The sequence below is a fragment of the Leopardus geoffroyi genome, chromosome A1 (genome assembly GCF_018350155.1).
Source record: "Leopardus geoffroyi isolate Oge1 chromosome A1, O.geoffroyi_Oge1_pat1.0, whole genome shotgun sequence".
Lineage (NCBI taxonomy): Eukaryota > Metazoa > Chordata > Mammalia > Carnivora > Felidae > Leopardus > Leopardus geoffroyi.
In genome coordinates, this window is record NC_059326.1 from 195,133,127 (window position 1) to 195,153,681 (window position 20,555).

Below are 20,555 nucleotides of genomic sequence, written 5' to 3' on the forward strand. Positions count from 1 at the left end.
GAAGTGAGTTTCTATTTGTGGAGTACCTCGTGCTTTCTTCAATGTGACTTCAAATAGTAAATATACAACTTAGCACAGAAGGTGACTATACTCTATGGATGAGTAAACTGATGCTTAAATATGATGCTTAAATATGATAAAGGGCTTGCCCAAGATCACACAAGAAAGGAACAGGCACAAGTCAAACCCAGGATTTCTGACTCAACATCCACAGCTTACCCCATTTCCCTGAGCTGTTTCTCTTTGCCTCTGAGACACACAGCAAGAAGCAGGAAGCAATGGAATTTGGCCCCCTGTGGGGTCCCCCAATGAGCTACAAAGAGGTGACCCTGCTGCAAGATCCTGCAGGGTAGAATGGAAAGAAACCCCAGAAGGAAAAGAAAGATTCAGCAGCGACCCTCACGTTCCTTCTGCCATTAAACCTCCTTCATCTTAAAACCAGAAAGGACACCTTGTCCTTCCTTCATCATCCATCTACCTTCCTTATGTCTCATCGGGCACCACAGGCTTCACGGACACATCTTGTCCTGACTTCCCCTCAGTGAATATTTCTTACAGAAGCTTATACTAAATGGAACAGGAACTTAACACAGTGCATATTCCAGTGAAGTGAGCTGTATTAGCACATGTGAACAGCTGCTCCAAAACTTATGCCCAAATCCCACCTCAGTTAGAGTCATGCATCAGTTCTGCCATCAAAGCACCTTGATTAGGTTATTTAGTCTCGCCAAGCCTCTGTTTCCTCGTTTGAGAAATGGAGGAGAAACCAGTACCTACTTCATAGAGTTGCTGGATGAATTAGAAAGCACGATGGAAAAGTTCTTGGCTCTGTGTGTGGCACCTAGAAAGTGTTCAAGCATTGGTGGCGATTGTTATTATTCTTAGCTAACCTCTGAGTCTGTTTCCTCTTCTCTAAATTGGAGATGATCATCCCTACTGACTTTGCAGAGCCGCAAGATGCAGTCATTAACTTATAGCAGGTGCTCACTAAATAAATGTCTTTTTTTTTTTAATGCCCAAGATGACCAGATCTCATAATTCTATGACTCTTTTGCCTTCTTCTTCCCCAAGATTTTGGAACCTGCTGAGTGAGACAAAGATGATCCACCCCACTGAGCATAGCTGCAGCTGTCTGTCTTAGAGGATTGGGGGAGGGGGAGTGGGGAATGAACAAGGGCTATTTAGAGCAGTCTCAGAACCCTGGAGCTTCCTGTAAAACTCTGTATTTACATACAAATACCCACTTCAACTAAACCCTCTCAACTCACAGTTAAGTGCTCTCTTTCTGCAAACCAGTCACTCAGTCTATTAAAAGGCAGCTTCAGATTTGAATCCAAGCTGCTCTTTCTATAATTTGAGGTCATTCTCCCTGAGAGCCCAGTGAGGGTTGTTTATTTTCTCAACATCCTTCTTTGAAATCAGTCTCCCGGATGCTTGGGGGCCACACACCTTCAAACTCCCTCCACTCATGAAAACCTCTGTTGAGTCTGGGATAAATAGCTCCCTTTTTGTGGATGCATTTCCTGTGACTTCATCACACTGACTTTCCACTGTAGGTTTGAACTAATATGGACTTGGGAGGGAAAAGTGATAAGCTGTTTCTAATAGCCCCGGATATTCAAGCACGTGTCTTCACGTAGGCTTTCCTCTTTTAGTTTGGGAGTTCATGCAAAGCAAGGGCTATGGCATATTCACTATCTATACAGTTAAGAGAGAAATTTGTCAGGTCAGAAGTACCTATAGAAGTTACTTAACCTCTGTGAAACTCAATTTCCTCACCAGTAAAATGGGAGTCATGACCCCCTACCATGACCCCCTACCCACAGGATTATATTAAGGACTAAATATCAAAAGTAAAGCTCTTGGTGTAATGCCTGGCACTTTATAACTGCTCAACACAGGTCAGCTCTTATTATTAGATTATTTCTATTTTGCTTCATCACCCAGTATAATCTCTGACTTACAGTAGGCACTGCATAAATTATTTGGGATAAATAAGTAAATAAATGAAGTAATAAATTAATACTATCTCAAATGAGATGATGATTACCTCAAAATGCCTGGTGAATGAAGAAGGCTGACTGACCTGAGAAGGGAAAGAACTTATTTTCACAGCTTCTGTAGAAGCACTGGGACCTTTGGCCATTCACACAACACCTGCAGTTGGTAAAGGCAGATTGTATTTTTTTTTTTTTATGTTTATTTATTTTTGAGAGAGAGACAAAGCATGAGCGGGGGACTGGCAGAGAGAGAGGGAGACAACAGAAACTGAAGCAGGCTCCAGGCTCCGAGCTGTCAGCACAGACCCCGACATGGGGCTCCAACTCACAAACTGTGAGATCATGACCTGAGCCGAAGTCAGACGCTCAGCCGACTAAGCCACCCAGGCGCCTCAGTTCATTCATTTTTAAAATACAATCTGCCTTGGGGTGTCTGGGTGACTCAGTCGGTTGAGCAGCTGACTTTGACTCAGGTCATGATCTCCCAGCTCGTGGGTTCGAGCCCCACGTCAGGCTCTGTGCTGACAGCTCGGAGCCTGGAGCCTGCTTCAGAGTCTCTCTCTCTCTCTCTCTCTCTCTCTCTCTCTCTCTCTCTCAAAAACAAATAAACATTAAAAAAATTTTAAGTAAAAGAAGTTTAAAAAGGAGTGAACTGAAATGAAAAACATAAATAAAACGAAAACGTTAATGCCAGAAACATTCCGAGAGAGAAAGAATTTAATGGTCAGGAAGGGTTTGCCTGTCCCCTTCCTATCTTTTGGGAATGACCACATAGTCAAGAAGCCCCCAAGGAGGCATCTTGGGGGCCTCCTTGTTATGGAGGCATCCATAACAAGGATGACTGGCATCAGTCATGTTATGGCTCTGCCACCTGAGACCCAGAGCAGGTCTCTTCCTCTTTCAGTGGAGCCTCAATGTCGTCACCTGCACACAGAGATGCTGTGGCAGGAATGGCGCAGGGAGCCAATGCAGTGATGGATTTGGAAGTGCCACGTAAACAGAAAGCATTATTTGTGTGACAGCGATCATCACGCTGTTCTCAACCCACACTTTTCCAATTCCCAGAGTTCCAGGAATTCCCACTGGTAGTTCCGAGAGTCATGCAAACATTTCATCATGAAATCACGAACCAGAGCAGGTCCTCAGAGGGACTTTGCAATCGCTATCACTTAGAAGAGTCAACAGAGTACAGTGGTTAATACCACAGGCCTTACAGGCCAGTTGACTGGTGGCCTTGTCCCTCATAAGCCATCCAATCTTGCCTAAGTTTCTGAAATTCAAGCTTCCTCATCTGTAATGATGTCATCTTCATAGGACTGTTGGGAAGTTAAATACAGCAACACATGTAAAGTACCTGGCACATAATGAGCATGGAGTGAACGGGAGCTCTTACATGTCTTTGCCCTGAGCTCCATTCTCTGCAAAGACAGACTTTTCCAGTGAGATTCATCTGATTAAAAAGAAAGCTGCCTCGAAGGTAATGAGAGCTATTTGCTCTCCTGTCCAGCTCGTGGGACGCATGCTGATTACGCAGGGCCTGCTAAGAGCTTTGACTCTGGCACAGCAACCCCCATAGGCCTGTTCTCCAGCATCCACGTCTCTGAGGAATCCCCCTGGATTCCTCACACTGCAACTCAACTCGGGGGGACAGGTTGGGGCAGGGGGGTTGGGGGTGCTACTTGATGCGCACAGGCTTAAGTCAAGTATTGTTTCACCGTGGAACCAGACGGCAGAATGGCATTGATGGTCAGAGGCTAGGAAAATTTCCCCAAGTGAGACATATAGGAACAGTCAGGGCAAAGTGAGATGGTAGCTGTAGAATTGTGATCAGGGACCTAAGTGGGCAGAAATGTGAGGTTTATGCGTGAACGTAGGTTTGACCTAGGCCCCTGGCCCGAGTCAACCCCGTGGGAGGGATGCTCCCAAAAGAAAAAGAGCGGCTTCTTCCCCTATTTTCCTGCCTTGGATTTTCCCAGAGGACATCAGTATTTTCCCTAGGGACTGACTAAAGGTTTTGGGGCCAGAATTTGGGACTTTTTTACACCACTCAAGTCACATCACGGAAGCCCAGTACCTGCACAGCTAAATTCTGCTCCCCCTGGAAAGCCAGCTGCTGGTCCCCCCATTTAACAAATATCTACTGGGCCCTGACCACATGCCAGGCTCTGTGTTCATGGAAATCATACTTATTAAGAGCCTGGATAGAAACACGGGGGGAAAAAAACATTCCTTCAAGGTCTTGCTTACATAACACCTTGATTGCCCCTATCCCGAGGACGAGGAAGGCCAGAGAGCGGAAAGTTAAGCTTGACCCGTAAGCACCAAGGGCTGCTGTGATTCCAGCCTTAAAACAGACCCAGAGAGTCAGGAGAAGAGAGGCAAGAGGAAGGAAAACACTGACGTAAGTTAGGCAAATGCAGCAAGGTGCGCTGCAGCTGGATCACCACGCAGTTTAGCCTTAATTGTCTCTTCTGTAAAATGGGACAGACAACTTACCTCTCAGGCTGTTGGCAGGATAAAATGAGATAAAACATGCAGTACCGTTTCTTGCCACCAGACAAGAAGAATAAAAACAAAGCTTTTCAGAAATCAAATGAGAGGCTGTCAGAAGTCTAGACTCCCTCTCCAGGTAAATGTATTCAATTAGCTACAGGAAACCCTACCCGAGATGGACCGGGTTTGAGGTTCTCTGATGCTGTACTGTAGCAGGACCAGGAAAGACTAGGGTGAGGCAAGTGAGACTCCTGAGACACAAAAGTTAAAAAGGTGCTCTGTCTCGGTCCCCTACACGGGCACGGTCGGCAAAGCCCTGACAGTGAGTGCCTCCTTCAGTCTCGCTAGGTGCCTCCTTCCCTGACCCTGCTGCTGCCTGCATTATGGAGATACATAAAATAGAGCAGAAGAGTTAGTGGACGGAAGGTTATGCAGAGGAACAGACCAGAAGCAACGATAAGGAGTATGAAAGATCCCTAGAGATTCCGACTACCCTAGGGGCAGGGGAAGAGCCAGATGGAACCTCAATGTTCCTTCCAGCTCCAAGGATCCAAGATTTTATCTTACTGCACAAAAGAATCATATTCAAATACATGTGCTTTCTCACCCAGATAAGGGGTTTCGTTTTTGTTTTTTTTCCTAGGAAGCAGGTATAGCTGTGAGAGGTAGGACAGGAAGGGGGAAGGATGTCTTGTGCATCAGACTCTGGGGAGAACTGGGCTCAGAGCATGCCAACTCTGACATTCTGTTCCCAGGGGTGCTTAGCAGATCATGAAGTGAGAGTAATAAAATGTCAGGCACTCTCTGGCCAGCCTAAGCCCCTTACTGCAATCAAATAAAATTGGAATTGCACAGCTGGCCATGAGAAGCCAGATGTTGGCCTAAGGATGCAAGCCAGGAAAGCTGAGGGTGACCGACAGGACCCACACTGTGCAATGACCCCCAAGTTCCCAGATGTCAGAGGCAGGGACACGAAACTGGACCAGTCCATAAGGACAGAAAGTGCCAGCCCCATTTATTCCCAGGAGCCTAGGACACAGAGCCAACCGCACCACCTCTCCCCATTCCTATCCCGAGGAGGGCCCACTGGTGGAAGAAGGCTTCCCTCCACAGGCGCAACATGGGCAATGGCAAATGTTGGAGCTTTCTAAAGGTGCAGAGGCTAGGGGCGCCTGGGTGGCGCAGTCAGTTAAGCGTCCGACTTCAGCCAGGTCACGATCTCGCGGTCCGGGAGTTCGAGCCCCGCGTCGGGCTCTGGGCTGATGGCTCAGAGCCTGGAGCCTGTTTCCGATTCTGTGTCTCCCTCTCTCTCTGTCCCTCCCCCGTTCATGCTCTGTCTCTCTCTGTCCCAAAAATAAATAAACGTTGAAAAAAAAAATTAAAAAAAAAAAAAAGGTGCAGAGGCTAAAATTCATAAAACCCAGAAAAATTCTCTGATTCATGTCCCCACCTCTCTCGAAATACTGCCTTCCTCCTCCGAACCACCACAGCAGTCCGATTATGCCACCTACGCTGGGTGGCCACCTTCGATAATTGTTTATGTGCTTAATCTATTCCATCTGCTCAACAATGAACAACAAGAGGGCAAAGGCCAGTCATCAACAAATGATTATTGATTGCTACCACATGCCAAGCACTGAATAAGACAGACACAAACTCTGCCCACGTGGAGTGCTTTTTCTGTAGGCAGTGACATGTTCACCTGCACCCCTCCGTAGTACCTTACGCATATGGTGGGTGCTCAATTAATCAGAAGGGTCGGAGGATTTCAGAGCAAGCGGGCCTGCGTAACTAAGACAACCTAGCACTCCACAGTCTAGTCCCTTGGCAGACAGATGACCCATCCTGCTACCTTCCCTGCTGGGTCAAGCCCCAGAGCTGTTCTCTGAGCAGCCACCACCAGTTGGATGGAGTGGGTACTCAACATACAACTGTTCGTTGTGCCTCATCTAATGCGAAACTGCCATTTCACAGATGAAGAAACTGAGGGCCATGTAAGACAAAGAATTAGCCCAAGACCACGTGGTTAGAGACGGAACTACGACTATACCCATGCTCCCCAGCTCTCACCTTACTGTTTTCCTCTGTTCCACAGTGACCTTCAAAACCCTGTAGTAAGTAAATACCCATGGAAATACAGAGCAGACTTTCCAACAACTTTTGACTAGTTGACCAGGTGCTTTCTGCACAGAATAAACAGCAGCTCATTGGATCACCTCCCTGCCAAAGCAAAGGAGATAGAATTCTGACCCAAGTCAGAGGACAAGTTGCCTGGAAGCCAAGTCGGACACCCCTCATTCAGAGATGTTTTTGGAGGGCCCGTTTCCCAAGCTTGGCCAGGCTTCAGTTCAGTATAACCAGCTGAGAAATCAGGATGGATTATTTCTACTATAAAGGGATTAAGGGATGGTAATCTTCCCTAAACTTTTAAACCCACCTGTAAGCACACAGACCAGGGTGTCCAATCCCTACTATTCCCAACCTCCTCACCTCTTATCATTGTTCTCTCTCTCTCTCTCCCTCCCTCTCCCTCCTTCCCTCCCTTTCTCTCTCCCTCCCCCTCATTTCCTCCCTCACACACACTAAATGTCTTTCGGTTCTCCAAGTCCTCTCTCACCTCTAGACTGGATACATGCTGTTCCTTTTACTCAAAACACTCTTCCTCCCATATTTCTTCTAGGCCAACTCTACACCCAGCCTTCAAGTTCTACTATAAAAACCGCTTTCCCCACAAAGCCTCTCGGAAAGCCCTCGCCTTGCATTAAGTGAGGTTGCATGCCTGTCCCCTGTGTTCACTGAACCCCTCGCTCCTAGCGCTGGCCGAACTTCAGACACCTTTACTTGCACATTCTCCTCTCCCCACTTCACTCCCCTCCCCTCCCAGGCTGCACCTGCAACTTCTCCTCCAGCCCTGAGCACCTCTCCCTTGGCTGTCCTCTGCCCCTCGTCTTGTCCTTCCTCCCCTTATCCCACCCGTGACTTCCCGACCGACTCCTCTGTGCGCCTTGAACCAAGGAGACGGAATCTGTCGAGGGGGCTCCCTCTGCTAACCCAGAATGGTTCTTGGTGCTGTGGTGCCTCACAGGGTGAAATTGAAGTTGTTTCTCCCCAGTATGGCTGCCAACCCCAGCTCATTTGAAATTCAGATTGACAGCTCCCTATGGATTCCCTATGCCCAATTGATGTTGCAACAGGAGGAGGAGAACCTGAACATTGATCTGGCCTTTCTTCCAACAAATCCCTGAAAAATGAATTGTTCCACTGGAGAAAAATCTCGAGACTGGATTGGGAAGAACAAAGACACAAACACACTCAACGTTCCCTCGAAAGATTCCAGACAAATGCAGATCCCAAGACCAGATGTGTATAAAAGGGGGGGGGGGGGAGGGAATATGACAGACTAATAAAATGATGCACTAGGGCCAGAAGGACTCTTAGAGATTATTCTAACCCCCTTATTTTATAGTTTGGGAAACTGAAAGCCTCAAAGGGAAGTGACACCCTGAAGGTCACAGAGCCCCCACTTCACCGGGTCACTCTGCCTCCATTCCCCCCGACCCCCAGCTTGGACGCCTACTCCTGGATCTTTCCATGGTCCATTTCATTAGGAGTCAAAACTGAGGTCCTTTAAGTACCACAGTCTCCCAGTATGACAAATCCCCTGGCTAAAAGGTGATAGTTTAACGTTCTTTCCAGTCTGTGTGGCTTTTGCCATAAAGCCTTCTCAGAGAGGGGCAGAACACTTGGTCCCAGAAGACCTCACTGTCTTTCTGAAATTACTATTAATCAAATCTGTCTAAACTGAGTCTGATTCACTGCATTACATTGCAGTAAATCCCTGGAACAATTTGCATCATTTCCAAATACTCTTATAGGGTCAGCAAATCCTAACAATCAAATGTTTCATTTCTCGGATTCATTCCCAGCTTCTCTGTTCAGTAGCTCACAGTCTATAAGCAAAGGTTCAAGTTCACCAGGGGTAGTGGTTCTAAAGGTGCACCAAGGGCTTCTTGATGTGTGGATTTACTATAGGGGGCCCTTGAACTAATTCTGTGCAAAATGTGCTTTCTAAATATAGACCGAAATGTCCATTGATTATCAAGTGGAGGGGCATGGCTATTTTGACATTCAAATAGAGACTTTGTATTTGAAAAAGAATTAGGGAAATTTGGGTCTAGGGCGGTAAGAAAAGGGGGCGGTGCTTGAGGGTGGTTCACACATAATACGGGTGAATTATTGTTGAGAAATTTTTCTTTCAGTTCTTCTCATTATCTCGAGAAGAAAGTCTCAATCAGGTGTTAACACGTCTCCAACCTTTTCCCAACATTCACTGGTCCTCCCTGAGGCTCGGGGCAAGCTCGGGCTCCGAATGTTGGTAAGCCACAGCATGCAGCTAGAATTTTAGACTTCTCTTTTGGTTTTGTCTTCACTGTTCTCACCGTGGTGGTTGCGTCTATTATGGCAAACAATACTGCTTTTTCATCTGTAAGCCGTGACTATATAAAGTTCTGTTTTTAAAAAGAGTAAGTTTGAAAGAAGCGAGGCAATTTAAGGAAACATTGTAACTGACTAGCAGAGGTGGTATAGAAACAAGGCAAAAAAAAAAAAAAAAAACCCATATTTTTGATACCCAAAAGAACCCACTGGTACATGATACATGGTCAAGCTGGGACTCACAAATCTCAAAATTTCAAAGAATTCCGCTGCGACTCACTTGACAAAACAGATGGTGTGGTGGTAATCCACGACTGTGTCTCCTCCGTTTTTCAGTGTGGCAACCTCGGTTGTGGGTATCAGAATGGCTGGAAGTCAGACTCATGTTTCGAAGTTTCTGCATGTCACAGAACGTAACAAGCTTCAAAAACAAATAGGAGTAATGGCAGCCATCACCCATGGCACTCCTCCCAATTTATAAGCCTTGCCCATACACTGTAGACTTCAGATGAAGCGACCCTTAAAAAAAATCTGAGTTCTAAACCCTTCTCTCATTAAAGTGCTGTGTGACCCGGGGCCAGTTACTTAACCTCTCGGAGTCTCCACGCCCTCGAGTTCAGGTCTGCATGCCAGGGCTTTTAGTGAGTCACCTGCCAGGTAGCCAGACTGAAATGCTGTACGGCAGACATGGGAGCTAGGAGAACCAGAAGACTCTTCAGCTTGTGGAGGATTCGGGTATTAAATGGCACATTTTGCTACCAGCAAATGGTAGGGGATAATTTGGGGCGAATTCATTCTCTCACTCTACGGCATAATAGGATTCAGGATTATGAAAGAGGCCTAAGGGCCAAGAGGGGGCTGGTGCTCTAGTAGCTGCTGGGAGGGAGTACTGTGTTCCCAAATCTTATTATCTGAGAGGAGGGGCAGGAGAGAGAACAGGAGCTTATGAAAGCTTCATAACCACCACTCCTAGAGAGGTTCTAGAAGTGAATTATAGCAGCAGAAAAGTCATAAATCACCAGTTGCGCGCCTGTGGTCCCCTTTGCTCACACCACAGCCACAGAGCATCCAGGAGTCTGGTGTTGAACGGAGAAAAGCCTGGGACTGTGGTACTGACCAAGGGCCACGGAAGGCATCTGGCAGGACTTCCCAGCCACGCGGGGCCTGTGGTGCGGCTGAAAGCGGCACTGAGACCAGAAGAAGCCCCCAGACTGACTCTGAACTGCTTCAAACACACACACACACACACACACACACACACACACACACACACACACATAAAGCAAGGCAAGAGCAAGCCAATATATTGAGTGCCCACTATGTTCCAAGAACTGTCCTAGGTGTTTTTGAGCTGTGCCTTCTCTGTTACTCCTTGTGTAAAACTAACGTGACCTGAGGCAACTGACTGAAGTTCCGAGAGGTTCAGTAACTTCCTCAAGGCCACACAGCTTATAAATAAGTGAGACAGAATAAATTCCAGTCATCCATTCTTTCCTCTTTTCTTGCACTATTCTGTACTATCTCTCACATTTCAGAAACACATACATGCACTACACATGCCACATCTATACATCCACTAAAGCATTCGACACATTCACACCCCATACCCCACATCCACACAGACGAACGCCATGCTTAACACACTCTCACATGAACGTCAGTGTTCATCTGGTTGCACACACATATCCATGTAACACAATCCACTGTGCATACACAGACACCTCCATCACACCCGAACCCCCGCACACGTCCATGCACATCTCCCCACTTGTACACATCACATCCAGAAACCTGCCCACATCACACCAACTCACAAACATCCATGCACACAAAACCAGTAAAATGCATTTGTCCCTCACCCTGTCAATCAAAACTAGTTCTTCAGTATATGGATGAGGGGATCTACTAAATAGGAGTGTCTAAATAATCCAGAAATACCCTCTGAACCTGCAAAGGAATACCAGATTGCTTTCAGTATTCTTCATCGCTGGAGATAATAGTCTAATGATTTTAAAGTTGTTAATCCATACATGAATATTTATGAATACCCTATTAGCCAGAATATTTGATGAATTAAAGTAGCATATTATTCATTCATTCATTCACTGTACAATTACTAGGTACCAATTATGCTGGAGACACCATGGTAGACACAGTAGGGGATTAAAAGAACAAATAAACGATAAATGAAAACACCATGATTCCCCGTCTTCAAAGACAAACACAAGTAACTATATTACAAGGTAACATGGTCCGGAACCTGACAAGGGAGGGGATGTGAGAGGAAAGGGCACAAGGAGATATGATGGCTCTGAAGCTTCTGGACCTGGAGAATGGGGAAATGCTGGTGCCGTCCAGAGAGCAGTGGTCTGGAGGAGCAAGTTCAGAGAGGAAGCCGTGGCGTTGAGGTTGGAAGATGAATTTGCGGCACAGGCCGGACAGCTAGGTAGACGAGCCCTGCGGGTGTTTGCAAATGAGGAAAGGGGGCTTCCGGGAGCAGCCAGGCAGAGACACAGATGTGAGAATCATCCATTAGAGGTGATCACTTAAACTGTTACAACTGTGAGATCAGAAACAAGCCAAGGCAAAGAACGAGAGAGGTTGAGTGCAGATCCTTGGGGAACGCAATGTCGTACTTGGCTGGGTGACAGAAGCTCCCATCTTACACAACACACACACACACACACACACGTGCGTGCGCACGCTCATCTTTGCGTTCACCTCCTCAACGTACCTGCTCCCCAGCACTACACGATAGGGCTGCGTTTGCTCCCAGCTCTCTCCTGGTGTAATTTCAAGACTAGGAAAGCTCAGTTGCCCAAAGCAACCCAAGTGATTGTTCTTTAACCCTTCAGCTTCCAATCTTGACTTTTCTAGAAATCTGTACACCTTTGAGCATGTGGCAGGGGGACAGCAGCCACTGTTGTCAGATGTCAGTAGTTCATGCTATGGCTTGAATGAGAACCTGAAACCACTTTGTCGCATAGGAATGGGGGTGGGGTGGGGACAGAAACACTGTGAAGCATCCCACAGTCTGATCTTAAATCCCCCAGTCTTGAGACACCAAGGCAGACTGACTTACTCTGAGACCTATGTCGGTCTCTTCAAGTAACTGTGCCTCAATTCTCCCAACCGAGCATTTTCTAAGGTGTATGTTTCATGAGATGGTAGTCCCATACAGATAGGCTTCTAAGCTTGTTAAAGCTTCTGAGAAGACACCAGGTACAGATGCCTGATTAAATTTATGTTCCCAAATGCATTTGACTTGGGCAACATTATTTTTTAATTAGTGACTCTGACTCTGAAGAGAGACGCTGGGGAAAGGCTGGACTATTAGGTCTCTGAGATTCTATCTGGTGGTGCTATTCCCCAGGAACACCTAGAAGAATGCAGGGGCCTAAAATACAGAGCTGGACCTGGTGGGAAGTTAACCCTTCAGTCTCCTCTCCAGGGAGGCCCGGCAGCCATGACTGCTCAAAACCTCAGCCTGAAGACAAGGCAGCTTCTCAGCAGCAATCAGACACCCAGCTGCCTGCCAGGATCCCACATTAGGGGATATCTGGCCGAGTAAACCACAGAAGCTGGCCTCTCCTCTTTAAGGACCCACACTGCCTACTTCCCAGGCTGAGAAAACTCTGGTGGTTCTCGGGTCTGGGCAAGGCGGGGATAGGATCACAGGGCCATCATTAACCCGCTGCTTTTCTCTCTCCCTTCTTAGCCTTGCTGCTTCGAAGGAGGCTGACGCTGCCCGCTCCGCGCCCAAGCCTATGTCACCCTCGGATTTCCTGGATAAGCTCATGGGGAGAACCTCTGGATATGATGCCAGGATCAGGCCCAACTTCAAAGGTAGAGAAAACTTTCCGTCCAGATCCTCAGGGGTCTGCTTTCCTAGATTACAGAAGCAAGCAGCACGGTATTATAAGCAGATGGTAAACACATGGTATGAATCCCACGACTCTTTCCTCTCCCAGAGGCAGACATCGTTAGTCAGTTCTGTCTTCTCCCCACCAGGACCGAACAAAGCTGCAGAGAATCCAGCTCGACAGTACCCTGGTTTCCAGGAGTCAGTATGTGCGTGAAAACCTGTTTGCTCCCTCTGGTTAAGATGGACAATGGACAAACGCAGAGAAATGGGTTCACGTTTTGTTTCAGGCACAGACTTACACTCTGAACTTGGATAAGCCTCTTCCTGTCCCTGGGCCTCAGTTTCCTCATCTCTGCGGTGATAGAGTTGGCTAGATCTGTGGTTTTTATAAACTACGTTCCACGGAGCCCTCAGGCTTTTCCCACCATGTGCCCCAAAAAGGAGCAGAGGGCATAGCGAGCAAGCCCACCCTTGCTTCCCCCCGCAGGCAGCTCTGGTTGTATTTGTTTCAGAGAAGAAACTTCCAGCTAAAATGCATCTGCTGAAAGTTCCCAGGGATTGCTATGTAATTTTGAGACGTTCTAGTCTAACTCAGAGTCATGATTTCAAATGCCCACAGGGACTGGGCAGGTTACTTCAATGAATGAGGTGAGCCAAGAGTAAGGCCAAAGGGAGTTGTAGCGATTCTGGAGAAATAGAGGTGCAGGCCTCTCTGAAGCGGGTGGCCTCTCCCCAGCCCCAGCCCCAGCCCATAATTACCTGCAGGAATGAGGGAGGGCCCCATGTCGCCAGATCATCCAGTAGTCTAAGAAGAGCCAGAAATCAAGATTTATGCAAAATGTCCTGATTCCTAAAACATGTGAATTCAAACAAAACATGTTTGCAAGCCAGATACGCTGGGGGATGGGGGTGCAATTTACAAATCCTCACCAAACTGATCTGGAAAGCTTCTTTTAACTCTCAGAGTCCTCTGCGATCTTAACGTCTGTTACAAGAGGAAACCAGCTCCCTTTGTCCATGGATGCCCTGGGAAGTTGTGGCCATCTCAAACTACTGAACAGAGTTCCGCAGGTGTGGTCCTTAAGGGGGTCCCTGTGCACGCCCGCCTTCCTCCCAGTACCCCTGCTGAAATCTTATTTCGAGGACCAACTGCCAGCCTCCTAATCAATTCTTGATTCCAAATGCCCTTCCGCACTGTTCCTTTTGGCTCAAGTGCAAGACCAAACAAGGGATGTGACAGCTGATAACAGCTTCCTAATATTTGCTCACTTCACTCGCCATTCTCCAAGTACCCTTCTCACAGTGCTCTGCAAGTGGGGTCGGTTGTTTGGGGCCCACCTCCCACTCCTGTTTACCGTGAGGCTCCCCTGGCACCTTCTCTGAGGCCATACCTTCCAGCATCATTTAGCATGACCTTGCCTCCCTTAGGGACAGGTAAGTCAGGACCAAGGTCGTGGCCACAGGGTCTGTGCCCAAGCCCTTCACCAGGGTCACAATTTCAAACGCCCAGGGGGATCAGGTATGGCACATGAGTAAAGCAGGATGGGGAGAAGGAAAGAAAACCAGTAAGCACAAGTTCACCTAAGAGCAGCCATTTCTCAGGTCCTAACAGTAGCTGCCAGGTAGGAACGCAGGCCCTGGGCAGTGGGCCTTCCAAGAGAAGACTTGAGGCTGGAGTTTGCTGTCAAATCGTCCAAGTTGGCAGCTAAATCACATCTTTTAGGAACACCATTGGCCAAACCGAATACATTACAGACCTGACCACCAGGTTGCCTCCGTCGCCGCTGGTGGTGTTCGGGAATTCCAGCCCAGCATGCCCCCTGGTGGGCTCTCTTGGAACTCCATCCTGAGTGCCCTGGGCTAGCTCTCCTAAGGAGGAAAGCGTGTGTTGGACGTGTATGCATCCAGAGTACAGGTGTTAGCTTTCCTCTATGCATAGCACTGTACGTGGCACGTAGATGGCCCTCGATAAACCTTTCAAAAATGAATGAATGAAACAAAATATATGCTAAGGCTTAGAGCTTCCCAAGGGATGCTGTCAAGACTTCAACTCAGCTACGTTTACTCAATTCTTTGTCTAATGCTAGCAATTTATTTGTGTATTCACTCATTTATTTACTTATTTGCCTATCAATGGACATTTTTTTTTATTTTTTTTAACGTTTATTTGTTTTTGAGACAGAGAGAGACAGAGCATGAACGGGGGAGGGTCAGAGAGAGGAGACACAGAACCTGAAACAGGCTCCAGGCTCTGAGCTGTCAGCACAGAGCCCGACGCCAGGCTCGAACTCACGGGCCACGAGATCATGACCTGAGCCGAAGTCGGCCACTTAACCGACTGAGCCACCCAGGCGCCCCTATCAACGGACATTTTTAAGGAGTAAAATTTCACCCAGACTATAAAACTATTGAATCAGCTGAGAACAAACTGAGGGGTGATGGGGGGGGGAGGGGAAAGTGGGTGATGGGCATTGAGGAGGGCACCTGTTGGGATGAGCACTGGGTGTTGTATGGAAACCAATTTGACAATAGATTATATTAAAAAAAAATTATTGAATCAAGCAGGGCCCTTCTCCTCCCCAGTCTGAGAACCTTACTTTGAATATCTGGGCCCCAAATCTACAGGACTAGAAAATGTCTTAGACTTTTTCCAAACCTGCAGTGTCTCTCCCCCCTTCAGTCTCCTCCAAGTTGGGGGAAGAGAGAGAACACCCCTCTCCCCACCTCCCCTTCCCAAGAACTAGGAGGCAAGGTTTCTCTGCTCTCCCTTGTGGTGAGAGCTGAAACATTGGCATGAAGTGTCCCCTGCCCCCGAGCCCCATGGTCCCTTCACACTCCCACTCAGGCACAAAGAAGATTCCCCACAGCCCCATACAAACCGCAGAGCTCCTGAAAAGGCCATGTAGATAAGGCCCCTGTGACCCTAACACAAGAGGAAGAGGCCTGCATTGTTTGAAAACTGCACAGAGTGATTAATCACTCAGCAGTTTCCTTCGAGCACCAGAAATTTTGCCTGCTCCTGAATCTCCTGAAGGCAGGGGTGGCTGGGAACAGCAGGCTGAGTCTGCAGAACACCGTGGCAATGCAAAGCGTTATATGGAAGTACAGAGCACTAATATCGGAGTCCAGTCCTCCCACTACCGACCGATAGCGTGACCCAGAGAAAATCACTTGACATGTCTGGGCCTCTGTTTCTGCATCTGTAAAATGATCCAGTAAGACCTAGGCCCTTCCAGCTCTGATGTTCTGTATCTTCTCTAAGACTCTGTGTAGGATAATGGCTCCCAGGATCAGGGGCACAGCCTAATACAAACACATACACAAAAGCAAAATTAAACTTTAATATTTAATGAAATATATACATTATCCTGCTGCCAAAGGCAGCCAGATTGTAATTTTCTCAAGGATAATTTAATTTCAGATTTATATCAATGAACCGCACCTCCCCCATGGGGTCCCTTTGGCTGGTACCCTCTCACACACATAAATCAGGATCTAATTTGTATGGGAGTCACAGCACCACACACTTGCAGGGCCTGGGTGGGGGCTCTGGGTGTGTCATTTCAAGGCATGGGCAGTAACTTTTGGGGGCATCTTAATGGTATGAGACTGAATGAAAAGAAAAGCCCGGTCTGAGTCTAAATGAGGACCAAAAAAAAAAAAAAAAAAAAAAAAAATTAATGGGTCTTCGTTGAAGTGGTAGTGACAAGGAGGCAGGCTTCCTCTCAGCATAAGGGAAATTTTTTAGCAGACAGAAGTATCCAACTATGGAAAGGGCTGCTCAAGACAAAATGAGTTCCCCAGTACTGGAAGTGTTCAAGTGCTCAGCCTTGAATGGGTAGCTGGTGCCACCATAGCAATGGTTCCTAACCTTGGCTGTACGTGGGAATCACCCAAGTTAGCTTGTTAAACAAGAGTGTCTGGGCTAATCTCCAGGGATTTGGGTTCACTGGGTCTGGGGTCGGGCTGAGGAATCTGCAGTTTAACCAGTTCCCCAGGTGATTCTACTGCAGACAGCAGGCTGGGAAGGAATTGATTAGGTGACCTTTAAGAAACCTTCCAGGCCTGAAATCCTGTAACCTTGTAATTCAAATGGAGAGCTTCCTTAAAGGAATTCCAAACCAAAGGAGCTCAGAGTGTCTACCCAGGTCAAGAGCTACTGTCCCAGACTGATGGGGAAGTTGTTACCCAGAAACAGGAAAAGGCATGCCTAAATAAAGTAGCCAGTGCGTATTGGAGCTTTATTGAAAACCCAGGGAGACTGGCACTCCCTTGGAGGGAAAACCTGGATTCCCACCACAAGACTGAGTCCCTTCCTACACACCGAGATTTCTGAAAAGAAGGAAACTTTGGCTGAGTTTGGGCAAAATGTTTGGGCTACTTTTTAAAGAGGGACAGAGGGGAGGGGGTAACAGAGGACCCAAGGATTGTCTGCTTCCTTCTTTCCACAATCAGAAAACTTGGATTTGACCCCTGGCTCCACCACTTGCTGGCTAAATAAACCCAAGGAAGTTTATTAAAACTCTCTGCTCCACAGCAGGGACGATAAATTTTTTCCGGCTCCCACAGGACCTCATGGGGATCAAAAAGAAAGCAGACCTGAAAAAAATTCACAGATTGCACATTGCAATCTTCACGTGAAGGATTATGAGTTCTCATCCAAGTATTACCATTTTCAAGGTCAGCTCAAGGTTTATCACCTTCCTGAAGTCTTTCCTAATGACTTGCTCCCCAGCACCTCTCTCATACCTAGACCCCTATTACTTATGGCAATCTTAACCCGTAGTCTCACATTCCTCTCTGGTTATTTTATACTGGTCCCCTTGTCAGCTCATGTGGAAGCCCAGCGCTTAAAATCCTGGATTCTGCCACTCTGTAACCTTAAGCATGCCCCTTCCTTTCCTTGAACCTCTTTCCTCCAAGTATAGCGAGCCACCAGCTTTGGAATTAGATAAATCTGAACTCAAACCCTGGCTCCACCATTTACTAGCTGTGTGGTCATGAACAAATAACCTCTCTAAGCCTCTGTTTCCTCATCTGCAAAATGGAGGTAATAACCATGTCTTCTTATGGAGTTGTCGAGAGGATGTAATGAGACAATATCAGTAACACTCTTAACACAGCAGCGAACCCTGTAATGCTCAGTAAATGGTAACTGCTACAACTAATACTATAAAATGAAGAGATTGGGCTTCAACTGGACACAGGTCCCCTAACAATGAGATCCCAAAGAGCAAATATCTCGCCATTTGTGTCCTATCCTTTTCAGTAGAATTCAAAAGCTTGCCTAGCAAGTATTTAACAAAGACTTATGGAATTCCCTGGAGGTTCCCTCCGGATTCCTCAGCTGGTAATTCCCATCAACGCCCTTTCAGGCAATCATTCTTGGTTCATAAGTTCAAGGCGAGGAACTTGCTGTTCCTGGCGATTCCCAAGATGGCCTCCAAATGTTGTAGCCGTAAATGCATTTCAGCCACAAATTAGAAGACAGCCGATGGGGTTTGGGGAAGGGATTTCAACCATATGGCAGGATGATGAATCATCCTGTGTTAATGAAAGTACATCTCAGCTCAGCCTCTGGTGTTCTGTACCTGGTGCTCACTTGGGGACCAGGGAATCTGGCATAGCAATGTAGCTGGGAGTCCCAGCTGCTCAGGGGTGGGGTGGAGGGCAAGCAAGGGTCTCCACCACCAAGAGGGATCCATCCCTGGAGTCAGTGTCCCAACAATGGGTCCTATCCTGTGGGTTTCTTCCTGACCATGGAGCTAAGCAGCAATCTCTCTTGATTGGCAGGTCCCCCGGTGAATGTGAGCTGCAACATTTTCATCAACAGCTTCGGCTCCATTGCTGAGACAACCATGGTGAGTGAGTCAGAATACAGGCTGCTATTTCCCGCTGGGGGGTGTATCTCTTCCAGAAATATGGCACCCTCTGCATTGCGCTTCCCCGAGGAGGCAGGGAATCTGGTGGGGTTTGGGGTTTCTTTGTTTTTTTTGTTTTTATTCAGATCTCTAGTGTATATCAGACTTGGACATTTTTACTGTCCTATTCAATGTTTTGGGTGAAGACATGCATCTGAAAATGGTCAAAGAACCGGCAAGGCTAGAACATGCCAAACACCCAGGATCACAGGAACAACATTATAGCAACAGGCTGAAGTTTTAGATGAAAAGAAAATACAAAGAGCTGCTTATAAGTTTACAGCTCAACTGTGCAATAGCAGAAGACAGCTTATAGAAGCTGCAGTGGGTATACTGGGTTGATTCTACTCCTCTCTCTGTTTTTGTGTGTCTTTCAAAATTCACATGGTAACAAGTTTAGAATAAGTCAACTATAATGGGGGTGCCTGGGTGGTTCAGTGTTGTTAAGTGTCCAGCTCTTGATTTCTGCTCAGTTCATAATCTCACTATTCATAGGTTCGAGCCCCACATCGGGCTCCACATTGACAGCTGCGGAGGGAATCCCGGCTTGGGATTCTCTCTCTCCCCCTCTCTCTCTGCCCCTCCTTGTGCACACTCTAGCACATGTGCGCACGCTCTCTCTCTATCTCTCTCTAAAACTAAATAAATAAACAAAAATAAAATAAAACAAAATGAAATAAACCAGCTATACTGGAAAAAAAGACTAGAGGGGAAAATACAAAAATGTTAAGAGCAATTATCCCTGGATTGCAGATTTATGGATAATTTTCAATTTTCTTCTTTCAGTATTTCCCTACTTTCTGAATTTCTGCAAGGAGCAAACATTACATTTGTGATTATAAATAAATGCAGTGATGCTTTAAAAAATTTTTTCTCAATCCTTGGGGGAAAAAATCAATTGTACTTGTTTTGAAAGGAGTGATCTAACTCATGAGAAAAGAATTAAAGCAACCTGAAGAGTCCTCTCTTTAGGAGCAGACTAAGAGCAGCCAGCCAATCACCAAGTCCTATAGACAGATGTTACTGCCAGGAAATCCTCTCAGCCACCCATTTCTGGACATCCCCGTCCCCCTAGTCTCATTCAGGCTTCCATGGGGCTTGCTCACATTACTGCAAAAGAGTTTTAACTCTCATCCTGCCCCACGCCCATCCTTCTTTCTCACACACTGGTCCTTCTAAGACCACAGATTTGACCACACCACTGCCCTGCTTCCACACCTCCCCTGTGGCTCCCCCCGGCTTCAGCATTAAGCCCCCTTCCCTTGCTGACTGCTATTCTCCTTTAAGTCTATACTTGAATTACCTGCAGAGGCAGACTTCACATTCTTAACACGGGTGTACATGTGCAAGTTCACATGTGTGCTTGACCCAAGGCTACAGTGAGTTCTTCCCACCCATTCTCGTGACACGTTTGACAGTCCCCATACTAGCCCTTACCACTCATGCGTACCACCATTAAGAGTCTGGTTATTCGTCCCTGTTCTCCCTATAACGCAAGTTATTCTGGGCTGGAAGCTTGTCTCGTTTCCTGTGGTAACCTCAGCAGCTGGCACAGTGATTTAATAACAGGTACTCAATAACTTTTCAAAATAAATAAACCAACTCAAATATATTGTCGGTTGATTGACACGGTGATTCAGTCCTAAACATTTAGAGAGATTAGATCTAATCTTTCAGTCCCAGACTGGCAAAAATCACTGAGCTCTATAGATCATGGGGCAAATAGTCCAAAATCTGTCCTTTTGTAAAGAGGCCTGTCTTCATAGGATCACAGAGACCCTGCCCACCTCCAAAGGACGAATGATCAAACTCCTTAAAATTAATAGGCGTCTTACCTCCAAA

At 46.9% G+C, this 20,555-nt stretch overlaps 1 protein-coding gene across 2 annotated transcripts in view; it reads left to right on the forward strand.

Moving 5' to 3' along the window:
* Window positions 1–20,555, forward strand: part of GLRA1 (glycine receptor alpha 1) — a 97,002-nt gene that overhangs the window by 21,769 nt on the left and 54,678 nt on the right. For both annotated transcript variants that reach the window (XM_045436718.1, XM_045436729.1), the window contains exons 2-3: window positions 12,646–12,773; window positions 18,586–18,653. In XM_045436718.1, coding sequence (XP_045292674.1) covers window positions 12,646–12,773; window positions 18,586–18,653 — 196 coding nt within the window. The remainder of the gene's footprint in view (window positions 1–12,645; window positions 12,774–18,585; window positions 18,654–20,555) is intronic.